This window comes from Marmota marmota, unplaced genomic scaffold (genome assembly GCF_001458135.2).
Source record: "Marmota marmota marmota unplaced genomic scaffold, marMar, whole genome shotgun sequence".
Lineage (NCBI taxonomy): Eukaryota > Metazoa > Chordata > Mammalia > Rodentia > Sciuridae > Marmota > Marmota marmota.
This window is the reverse complement of record NW_025999880.1, coordinates 17,308,727-17,321,049: the sequence shown is the minus strand read 5'-3', so window position 1 is coordinate 17,321,049 and position 12,323 is coordinate 17,308,727. Positions and strand designations below refer to the sequence as shown.

General features: G+C 43.6%; 1 protein-coding gene across 1 annotated transcript; it reads right to left on the bottom strand.

Moving 5' to 3' along the window:
- Positions 1 to 4,250: 4,250 nt before the first annotated feature.
- Positions 4,251 to 11,857, bottom strand: LOC107150702 (keratin-associated protein 4-7-like). The gene is made up of 2 exons (XM_015495835.2): positions 11,266 to 11,857; positions 4,251 to 5,081 (listed from the first exon to the last, which is right to left on the bottom strand). Exons 1-2 carry the CDS (start codon positions 11,816 to 11,818, stop codon positions 4,714 to 4,716), a joined length of 921 nt encoding a protein of 306 aa, XP_015351321.2. The 5' UTR covers positions 11,819 to 11,857; the 3' UTR covers positions 4,251 to 4,713.
- Between the last annotated feature and the right edge of the window lie 466 nt (positions 11,858 to 12,323).

Below are 12,323 nucleotides of genomic sequence, written 5' to 3'. Positions count from 1 at the left end.
ACAACTTCTCAATTCTCTGGCTGTACACAGTGCAGAGTCACACCATTCATACAATCTTACATGTAGATAGGGTAATAATGTCCATCTCATGACACCATCGTTCCACCCCCACACTCCTCCACACCCCTCTCTCCCCTCTGCAAAATCCAAGTTTCTCCCTCTTCTCTAGCCCCCCACCCACCACCATTATGGATCAGCATTGCATATCAGAGGAAACATTTAGCCTTTGGTTTTTTATATTGCCTTATTTCACTTAGCATGATATTCTCTAACTCCATCCATTTACCTGCAAATGCCATAATTTCATTCTTCTTTAATACTGAATAATATTCCATTGTGTATATATACCACATTTTCTTTATCCATTCATTTGTTGAAGGGCATAAAAGGTTGGATCCATAGTTCAGTTATTGTGAATTGTGCCGCTGTAAACATTGATGTGGCTACATCACTGTAGTATGCTGATTTTAAGTCCTTTGGGTATAAACTGAGGATGGTTGGGTCAAATAGTGGTTCTATTCCAAGTTTTCTAAGGAATCTCTGTACTGCTTTCCATAGTGGTTGCACCAATTTGCAGTCCCACCAGCAATGTATGAGTGTATGTTTTCCTCCACATCCTCACCAACACTCATTGTTAATTAGAAACTATTTTGAAAATTTATACTCCAATAAAATAGAAAATCTTAAAGACATTGACACATTTCTAGAGATATATGATCTGCCCAAACTGAATCAGGAAGACATACATAATTTAAACCTATCAATTTCAAGCAATGAAATAGAAAACACCATCAAAAGCCTACCATCCAAGAAAAGACCAGGACCAGATGGATTCTTAGTCAAGTTCTACAAGATTGTCAATGAACAACTAACACCAATACTCTTCAAATTATTCTATGAAATAAAAAGAAGAGAACCCTATCAAACTCAATCTATGTGGCTGGTATCACCCTGATAACAAAACCAGACAAAGACACATCAAGGAAAGAAAACTTCAGACCAATGTCTCTGATGAACATAGATGCAAAAATTCTCAATAAAATTCTCCCAAATTGCATACAAAAAGATATTAAAAAGATAGTGCACCAGGATTAAGTAGGGTTCATCCCAGGGATGCAAGTTTGGCTCAACATAAAAAAATCAATGAACATAGTTCATGACATCAATAGACTAAAAAATAAGAATTATATGATCATCTCAATAGGTGCTGAAAAAGCTTTTGACAAAAATACAGCACCTCTGTATGTTTAAAGCACTAGAAAAACTAGGGATAGTAAGAACATACCTCAACATTGTAAAAACTATTTATACTAAGCCCAAGGCCAATATCATTCTAAAAGGAGGCAAATTGAATGTATTCCTCTAAAAACTGGAAGAAGACAGTGATGCCCTCTTTCACCACTTCTATTCAGCACAATCCTGGAAGTTCTAGCCAGAAAAATTAGACAAAATAAATTAAGAAATTAAAGGGATATAAATTGAAAAAGAAGAATTCAGACTATCCTTATTTGCTGATGACACGATTCTATACGTAGAGGATCCAAAAATTCCACCAGAAAACTTCTAGCGCTAACAAATGAATTCAGCAAAGTAGCAGGCTATAAAATCAACACCCACATATCAAATGCATTTCTGTACATCAGTGATGAATACTCTGAAGAGAAGTTAGGAAAACTACTCCATTCTTAATAGGCTCAAAAATAGTAAAATACTTAGGAATCAATGTAACAAAGGAGATGAAAGACCTCTACAATGAAAACTACAGATCACTAAAGAAAGAAATAGAAGAAGTTAAAAGATGGAAAGATCCCCCATATTCTTGAATAGGCAGAATTAATATTGTCAAATTGCCATACTACCAAAAGTGTTATACAGATTTAATGAAATTCCTATTAAAAAAACCCATTGTCATTCTTCATAGAATTAGAAAAAGCATCATAAAATTACTTTGGAAAATTAAGAGACCCAGAATATCCATAATAATCCTTAGCAAGAAGAGTGAAGCAAGAGGCATCAACATATCAGACCTTATACTATACTACAGAGCTATAGTAACACAATCAGCATGATATTGGCACCAAAATGCACATATTGAACATTGGTACAGAATAGAAGACACAGAGACAAACCCACATAAATACAGTTATCTCATACTAGACGATGGTGCAGAAAACATACACAGGAGAAAAGATAGCCTCTTCAACAAATGGTGCTGGAAAAACTGGAAATCCCTATGTAGCAAAATGAAATTAAACCCCTATCTCTCACCTTGCATGAAACTCAACAGTGGATCAAAGACCTAGGCACTAGACTGGAGACCTTGTGCCTAATAGAAGTAAAAGTAGGCTCAAATCTTTAAAATGTCAGTTTAGGACCTGACTTCTTCACAAGACTCCTAAATCGCAAGAAATAAAATCAAGAATCAATAAATGGGATGGATTCAAACTAAAAAGGTCTCCTCAGCAAAAGAAACAATCAATAATGTGAAGAGAGAGACTACAGAATGGGAGAAAATCTTTACCACATGTACATCAGATTGAGCACTAATCTATAGGATATATTAAAGAACTAAAAAAACTTAACACTCCTGAACAGATCCTTCACAGAGGAAGAAAAACAATGGATCAACAAATATATGAAAAAAATGTTCAACATTTCCAGCAATTAGAGAAATGAATGCTAAAACTACTCTAATATTTCATCTCACTCCAGTCAAAATGGCAATTAACAGGAATAAAACAGCAAAAATAAGAATACACTTTTATATTTCCATTTTTTTTTACTCAATACTCTGGAAAAGCTGAGAATAGCAGTGTGTAGGTGGCCTCAACTTTCTCTAATTCCTGGTGTCCATTGTTACTGTGCCATGAATATGGACAGTACTTCTTGTGCTTGTGGTCAGGGATAGCCTCACAGACTGACTGAATTGGGAGATGTCATGCACATTGAGAAGGTGAGTTTTCTTGGGATAATACTAGACCATGGAAACATGCCCTTCAAAGGGAATGGGGACCTCAGCACTTTCTGTCTTTTTCTTTCTAGTTGGTGAGGGGTGCAGTTTGATCTACACCAAGATTATTGCCTTTGCCACTCAGCAACCTCAGCAAACAACCACAGAAAGGGGGCCACTTGGTCATGACTGTAACCTCCAGATGGTGAAAAACAAAAACACACTTTCCATAAGTGCATTGTCTCAGTTATTCCAACTGATCAGTATGAAAGGAATAATAAAGTAATTTATGTCATTGTTTCACCTTTGAGAACTTCCTTTGAACCAATAGCATATGGCAACCTTCAGCACATAAATTAGAAATTCAGACTTTCCTGTAGGTAATTAACCTTACTTTGCAGGCTCTTATTCTGTCACTGGCTAAGACAAATCCAGCTACAGTGTCACAGGAACACATTAGGGAAAGAGCTGGGGACAACCTGCATTCAACAGCAAACAAGCCCTGAGGCCCATCACTCAGAGCAGAGGATGGAAGACATCAGGGGTGAGAGGTACCAATCAGGTATTGACCCCTGTCCCTCATATCCAGTGATACAGTGATATATTCAGTCATATCTTGAGGAAACTATGAGGAGATTGGTAGGAAATAACAATTTGTTAAGAAGATTTGCCAGTTTGATAGAGGGTCAAAAAGGTTGACCCTGACAACACAGAGACCTTCCATCATGATGGCAAAGCTGTTGAAGGACCACAACACAGAGAATGGGACTATAGGGATCTAAGTCTCAGTTGCCTTGAGAAGTTTCTAATAGAAATGATTTAGGATTCAGAAATTTGGAAATGATCACAAGGAGCCTTGCAGGGAATGTGCAAAGTGACCCACAGAACAGAAGGCAGAGACACTGAGCAGCACAGCACTGGGTCATAGGAGGTCCAGTCCCACAGAGGACCTATGGGGACTGGAAGGACCACGCGGGCAACACTGAGCTGGAGCTTCTGTGTACCCACCCCCAGTCACTGGGTGAGCTCTGCTCCTGGACCCTTAAACCCTCCTGCCCAGAGGTCGCTCTTCATCCAGAGAAAGTCCTCAGGCAGGAAGGTCCAGGGGCTTGCTTTCCAAACCCATTTTAGGCACTAAAAGGACAAATGCTCACAGAGCAGAGGAGGAGCATCTCAGATGGAATGTTATGGCTTTTAAATCTTGATAGATGTCCTAACCCCCCACCCCCCAAAAAAATCAGAGTAGCACAACAACTCAAAAGGGAGAAAGAAAGAGACATGAGGCCATTATGGGTGTTGCAAATTTATTGAAGATGCAGGTCTATGTCCACATGAAACAGCAAGTCAGAGAGCAATAATATCCAAAGGGGTAAGAGGAGAGTAGAGGGAGGCTAGAGAAAATTCAAACATGCTGACATTGGTCAGGGACTGAGCAGGCAGTTGGGGAGGGGAGTGTCCCATTGCTCCATCCTGTGGGGGCTGAGAGGTGGAGGCCTTGGAGGACACTGGTTGAAGAACAGAGATGAGGTCAGATCTCAGCAGCAGGAACCACTAGAGCAGACTGGGAGCATCAGGTGGACTGGAGACAAACAAGGGGGCAGCAGCTGGAAGCCCAGCAGGTGAGGGCAGCTCTGGGATGTGCAGCAGGGGTTCTGGCAGCTTCTGGTGCTGTAGCAGGAGGGCCTGCAGGAGCTGACATGTAGCCCCTGGGGTGGCTGGGAAAAAGGGGGCCGGCAGCTCAGACTGTCAGCACATAGGGCGCATCAACAGGAGCCACAGAAGTTGGGGGGGCAGCAGGTGGTCCTACAACAGATGGGGCGGCAGCAACAAGGGTGGAAGCAAGTGGAGACACAGCAGGAGGGGCGACAGCAGCAGGAGCCACAGCCACTGGAGCCACAGCCACTGGAACCACCACAGCAGGACCCACAGCAGCTGGGGCGGCAGCAGGTGGTCCTGCAGCAGGTGGTCTGGAGGCAGGTGGGACGGCAGCAGCAGGAGCCACAGCCACTAGAACCTCCACAGTCACTGGAGCCACCACAGCATGGGCTGCAGCAGCTGGAGCCACAGCAGCTAGGGCGGCAGCAGGTGGTCCTGCAGCAGGTGGTCTGGCAGCACCTGGGCTGGCAGCAGCCACAGCCCTGGCCAGAGCAGCAGGAGCCACAAGAGGAGTTGCACATGGTGACAGAGACTGGAGGTTCTGGGGTGTTTCCAGGAAGGTGGGTTTCAAAGGTTTGGAGGTTCTCTCTGACCCAGTCCCCTTTTATACCCTGCTAAGGGGCTGCTGACTTCATATGCAACACTCTTTCCTTGTTATTGTTTGTATTAGTAAATAGGCAATTATCAAATTAGGCCTGTTTAGTTTTGTTTAAATATTCAGGTTAATTGGAAAACATGACTTCCCTTCCCTGCTGTGTTAGGTGTCATTGGTTAGGTCTTCCTGAGTCATCTCTCAAGGGTCTTTTTAGCTCTCCTTCCTCACAGAGAGGGTGTCATGTGACATTCTGCCTCTGTCTGGTGGGCTTCAGAGGCAGTGTGGGCAGTAAGTCGTGTCTGCTCTTGGTAAAGATCCACTTCTGTGTCCCTTATTTCTTTCTGGGGACCCAAAGGTAAAAAGCTGCATTTTCATCTCCTGGCTCCTTCATTATGCATCTGGTGGACAAAGAAGGTTTGAGTGTGCAACAGAGACCCTTGTCTTGGGAGCAGGAAGGGCATTAGCACACTTCCCCATTCCCCACTGAAGCATTCCCTCTGCTGTGGAGCTCTTCACGGGAGACACAGACCTTTAGTGAGTGCAAACACACATAGTGAACCTTGGATGATTTGATTCAGCAACATATTGCCAGCATGGTTCTTAGGGGGTCCTATGAGGCGATGTGGCTGCAGAGATAAAATCAGCATCACCAGGAGGTTCAGATCCTCAACACTCCACCTGCTTGGAATTGTTTCCTTCTGCTCTGGCTTCCTGTCTTGGTGGTTGGGTCAGGCCATATTGACTCAAGTCTTGGGTTTCCTGAACACCCTTGTCCATCCACATATGATGCTTGAGGGAACCTGCCCCTTATACCACTCATAACCTGCCACCTTGGTGTACCCTGGTGTCACTGAACTCTGTAGATAAACTGCACTCTCTTTTGTTTTTATTGAGGTCATTGATCCGATTTTAATGATTAGGTCTTATTGTTGAACAAACACACAGAAAGAATTCAGAAAAGGAAACAGGTGTCTCCAGGATACCAGATGACATATATTCCTAGGGAAATGAAGTCAAAGCTGAAAGAGGATAGAACTGTCATTGCTAATGGCCAGGTGACTCTTGTTCTTAACAATGAGGAATACTGTTACCCTTAGTTGGTTCTCTGTGTGTCAAGAAAGTGAATCACAGAGACTAGGGGTATCTCTGTGATGGTATTCTGATGTGTCTTTAATGTCTCAGTTCAGTCCTTTAAAGAATAAGCCCCTGGACCTATTTTTGTCATGTTAGCTTGTGTGGCAAACACCTATTTTACTGGGTCTTATTTTTAAGGCATGTGTTGGTAAAACTGGAGAATATGATGTAGGTAAATAAACATACTTTCTGAGCATGGAGATATTTCATGGATTTCTTGCACAAGAAAGACAAAGTGCACAAAAAAGTAATAAAAGTTTGGCTTTTTGATTTCCAGAAGAAATAATTTAGTATAAGTTTAGGAGCTATGACAGTACTCTTTTGACCAGCTATAAAAGGCAGAGTGTATTACCATCATGGGCCAGTGAATGTGAGAGCCCGGCACCAGTGGTTCTCCAGTAGGCTACTACAGGAGTGACCTGGGGAGTGTTCCAAACTGTCATGGCTGGCTCCTGCCCAGAATGATTTTGATTAAATTGCTCTGTGGAAGGTCTGGACATCACAAGTTTTTCATGTTCCTCACTTCACCCTTGTAGGATGCAAATTTGAGACCCTCCTCATTAAATTGTCCCCATGACATGCATTTGTGTCAATTTTAGTTAAGCACAGAAGTCACCAAAATCAATAAGTTTTAATTGATGGCATCTAAGTAACAGAGTTACTGATGCTGATATTGGAACACTAAAGTTTGAGCAATGGGGACTTAAAAATTGCATATTCCTCTTTAGGGTTTTAGATAATTCTTATTCCAAAGCAACAGACTCCCATGGATGAGCGTGGACCACTAGGGCACCAAGCACAAAGGGAAATCACTGTAGATAGTGCCCTGCACTGTGAAGAAGCAAACTCAACACAGGAGAGACGTGACTCTGTGCACTCCTTGCTGAACTCTACCTGAGGTCTGGTGAAACTTAATGGTTAAATACTATCTGGATCATATTCAGAGATTACTGATGATCTACAAGAAGTTCACTTCTTTTATGAGAAGGAGTCATAAACAGAGTGTAATGTTTTCCCTCTAAACAGTTTTCTTTTTATTTCAAATGCCACAGTACAAAATAATCCAGATAATTTAACACTGAAGAAATTTGAATGAGGTAGACACACTTGACATTTGCAAGCTCCACCTAGGAATTAGGTTATATCTGTGAGCATTCTGGACACATCGTGCTAGTATATCTGTTAGAGAATGGCATACAAAACTGAATTTGTTTTCAGATGTCCCTATATGGTGTAAATGAAAAACAGGTTTCAAATTTATACAACCTAGGTATTGTTTCCAAAGTTACTATGTACTGTGATCACTTGAATCACAGTTTGTTAGTAATAGCCTCATAATGTGTTACATATGTAGTGAATGGGTTAAAAGCCTTTCACCAGTGTGACCAAAATACATGACGATTATACCTTAACGAGGAAAGATTCATGTTGGTTTATGATACCAGATGTTCAGTACATGTTGAGCAGACGCTGTAGCTTGGACTTTGTGGGCCCAAGATATGCAGAACACATGGCAGAAGTGCATGGTGAACGTGCCTTACTTTGCTGCATTACTTGCAGCCAGGAAGGAAGAGATGTAAGGAGCTACAGGGAAGAAGCACCTTCTGTGCCAGCGCCTCTGAACCATCTCCCCCAGCCATGCTCCAGCTGCCTGCAGTTATCACTCAGTCATTTGAAACTAGGATGGACTCCTTTGTTTTCACTCCTCACCATCTGATTATTTCACCTGTGAACAATTCTATCTCAACACAGCAGCTTTAGGGAGACATCTTATCAGTTTATATTCAATCATAACCATGCTCTAAATGGAAACCCCTAGAATAACCATGTAGGTCAATAGGAAAATTAATGTACTTTTCATTCAACTTAGGTGCTTAACAATGAATATCCAGTTGCTTTCAAATATTTCAGAATGTGTATTAATCAGTATTACCATATTTGATATGAAGTGGTACATGTAATCAGAGCAATATTTTAAGTAATGAAAATGTCCACCTAGCATTGATTGATTATTTGTCCTGACGTATCTTAATTCATTTCTTATCTAAAATTGTTCTTTTAATTTTTGAAGGAATATTTCAGTTCAGCTGACTTCTTAAGAACACTTTCTTATTGGTCCCAAAGGCAATGCCTGCAATGTCATATGCTGAGAAGGCTGAGGAAATAGGATCAAAGTGTGAGGTCAGCCTGAACACGATACTGAGACTCTATATCAAAATAAAAATATATGCATACAAGCTATACAAATATATATATTTTGTACACAAATATTTATATCTTGTACACTTTTATGCATGTATGCATATAGATAGATAGACAGATATAGATATATAGATATGTATATGGTCATAAATAATTACCAGGCTAATATTTACATGCCCCCATCTCAACTCTAAGAAGAGGAATTTGGCATCACCATGACTCTTGCTTGTCTTTTCTTGATGTCATCTCCCTCGCTAACCCAAGGAGAATCATCATACTGATTTTGAAAATATCTCATCATTGTTTTTCTGTGTACTTTGTCCACCTACATATATATTTTTAAACTGTACACTTTAGTATACATGCTTTTGCATTTTGTATGAATAGAATCACCGTATACATCTTATATTTCTATTGCATGGCTCAATACTCTGCACTAGCTGGGATGAGCAGCCGACAGGTGGCCCCACCTTTTTCTACATCCTGGATGTTCAAAGTTACTGTGCCTCACATATGAATAGTGCCTCACATACTTATGGTCAAGGATGGCCTCCCAGACTGACTGAATTGGGCAACGTTATGGACCTTCCAATGGAATTGGGGGAAACCAGCCCTTTCTGTGTTTTTCTAGGTGGTGACGGGGACAGTTTGCTCTATGACAAGCTTCTTGCCTTTGCCACACAGCAACCGCAGCAAAGACCCACAGATATAGTGCCACTTGATGGTGACTGGATATAAAGCTGCCTTTTGTAAGTGCATTGCCTCAGTTATTTCATTTCATTAATGTAAAGGGAGTAATAAAGTAGTTTATGTAATTGCCTCGCCTTTGAGAATTTCCTTCTGACCAATAGTGACACGTCCCATGACTAAACACTCAGGGTCACTCCAGGTGAACTGGGCTGCATGAAATAATCACACAGAGACAGAGAAATACCTTTTTCTTTGGGAACTGTGACGGCTCCTCTGACCTTAGGGGTCCTTGGAAAGAGAGTGAGGAGCACATCCTGAACCCTTTTATTGGGGAGAAGCCATCCAAATGAGGCAAAGGGTCAAGTTTCAGGGGTTTGAGTCTAGATTCCTGTTGTCTGCTGTCAGCTGATTGACTGACATCTAGGGAGGCCATGCCCATCTCATGAGCTGTGTGGGGATCATGGCAGAGCAAGCAAAAGACCAGAGCGAGGCCGACCAAAATGGGGGACAACGTGGGTTCAGTCCACCCTGTGCGCTCAATGCTCATCGTCCACACACACACAGCCCATGTGCCTTGCCACATCTCCACATTCTCATCGCTCAAGGCTAAGGGGCGCTCAGTTCCTACGTGGCAGCAACATTCAGCACTTAAGTTACAAAGACTGAGATTTTCCTGTAGGTGACAAGCCTTATTTTACAGGCTGTACTTCTGTCACTAGCTGAGATGAATTTAGCTGCAGTGTGACAGGGATGCATTAGGGAAAGAGCTGAGGACAACCTCCAGCCAAAGCCAACAAGCACTGAGGCCCATCACTCAGAGCCAGGGCTGGAGGACATCAAAGATGAGGGTGTCCACCTGGTATTGTCCCCTGTCCCTAAGGTCCAGTAATAGAGTGGTATATCCAGTGTTATCTTCAGGACACTGTGAAGAGATTGGTAGGAAATAACCATTTGTTAAAAAGATTTATCAGTATGATACAGGGTCAAGCTAAGATTGACCTGACAAGATAGAGGCCTTCCATGTTGTTTGAAAGGTTGTGTTAGGACACCACACTGAGAATGGGAGGAGAGGGGTCCTCGTTTTTGTTGCTTTGAAAATATTCAGATAGAAATGATGTAGGACTTAGAACATTGGGAAATATTCACACAGAGCACTGCAGGGAATTTGGAAATTGATTCAGGGCAGAAAGAAGGCAGAGACAATGAGCAGCACAACACTCAGGTCATAATAGGTCCAGTCCCTCAGAGGACCTAGGGAGGACTGGAAGGACCACCCAGATAACACTGAGCTGGAGCTTCTCTGCACCAACTCCCAGTCACTGGGTGAGCTCTGCTCCTGGATCCTTAAACCCTCCTGCCCAGAGGTCTCTCTCCATTCGCACAAAGCCCTCAGGCAGGGAGTTCCAGGGGCTTGCTTTCCAACCATCTTCAGATATTAGGATGACAAGTGCTCACAGAGTGGAGTAGGGTCATCTGAGATGGTCTGTTATGGTTTTTAAATTTGATAGATGTGCTCCCCCCCCAAAAAAAATATACATATAAAATCAGAGTAGCACAGCAACTCAAAAGGGAAAAAGAAAGAGACACGAGGCCATTATGGGTGTTGTATATTTATTGAAGATGCAGGTCTATGTCCACATGAGACAGCAAGTCAGAGAGCAATACTATCCAAAGGGGTAAGATGAGAGTAGAGGGAGGCTGACATTGGTCAGAGACTGAGCAGGCAGTGGGGGATGGGAGTGTCTTGTTATTGCATCCTGTGGGGCTGAGAGATGGAGGCCCTGGAGGACACTGGTTGAAGAACAGAGATGAGGTCAGATCTCAGCAGCAGGAACCACTAGAGCAGACTGGGAGCATCAGGTGGACTGGAGACAAACAGGGGGGCAGCAGCTGGAAGCCCAGCAGGTGAGGGCAGCACTGGGATGTGCAGCAGAGGGTCTGCAGGAGCTGATATGTAGCTCCTGGGGTGACTGGGAGCAAGGAGGCCGGCTGCACAGACTGTCAGCACATAGGGCGCATCAACAGGAGCCACAGTAATTGGGGGGGCAGCAGGTGGTCCTACAGCAGATGGGGCGGCAGCAGCAAGGGTGGCAGTAAGTGGAGACACAGCAGCAGGGGCGACAGCAGCAGGAGCCACAGCCACTGGAACCTTCACAGCCACTGGAACCTTCACAGCCACTGGAGCCACCACAGTAGGGGCTGCAGCAGCTGGAGCCACAGCAGCTGGGGCGGCAGCAGGTGGTCCTGCAGCAGGTGGTCCTACAGCAGGTGGGGCGGCAGCAGCAGGAGCCACAGCCACTGGAGCCCCCACCACAGCAGGGGCTGCAGCAGCTGGACCCACAGCAGCTGGGGCGGCAGCAGGTGGTCCTGCAGCAGGTGGTCTGGAGGCAAGTGGGGCAGCAGCAGCAGGAGCCACAACCACTAGAACCTCCACAGCCACTGGAGCCACCACAGCAGGGGCTGCAGCAGCTGGAGACACAGCAGCTGGGGCGGCAGCATGTGGTCCTGCAGCAGGTGGTCTGGCAGCACCTGGGCTGGCAGCAGCCACACCCCTGGCCAGAGCAGCAGGAGCCACAACAGGAGTTGCACATGGTGTCTGAGACTGGAGGTTCTGGGGGTGTTTCCAGGAAGGTGGGTTTCAAAGGTTTGGAGGTCTCTCTGACCCACGTCCCCTTTTATACCCTGCAAAGGGGCTGCTGTCTTCATATGCAACACCCTTTCCTTGTAATTGTTTGTATTAGTAAACAGGCAATTATCAAATCAGGCCCATTTATTTTTGGTTTTAATTTCCAGTTGCATGGAAAATGTGTGATCTTTTCCCATTGTGATTGGATTCATTTGTCAGCTCTTCTTCCTTAATCATCTCTGAAGTGTTTTTCTAGCTCTCCTTCCTCAAATGGAGGTGTCCACATGACATTCTGCCTCTTCCTGGTGGTCTTCAGTGTCAGTGTGCAGAGTATATCATATCTGTCTTGGGAAGGATTGACTTTGGGATTTCATAATTCTTCCTGGGCATAGAAAAATATAAGGCTTCATTTTTTTCTGATGCATCATTCTTATGGGCCTTCTGGGGAAAGAAGTTTTGAATGTGCAACA

Coding starts and splice junctions, on each gene's coding strand:
- LOC107150702 (XM_015495835.2), bottom strand. CDS start 11,818: ATGTGCAACTCCTGTTGTGGCTCCTGCTGCTCTGGCCAGGGGTGTGGC. Junction 5,082..11,265: donor GACCACCTGCTGCCCCCCCA/ATTACTGTGGCT, acceptor GCCAGGGCTGTG/GCTGCTGCCAGCCCAGGTGC.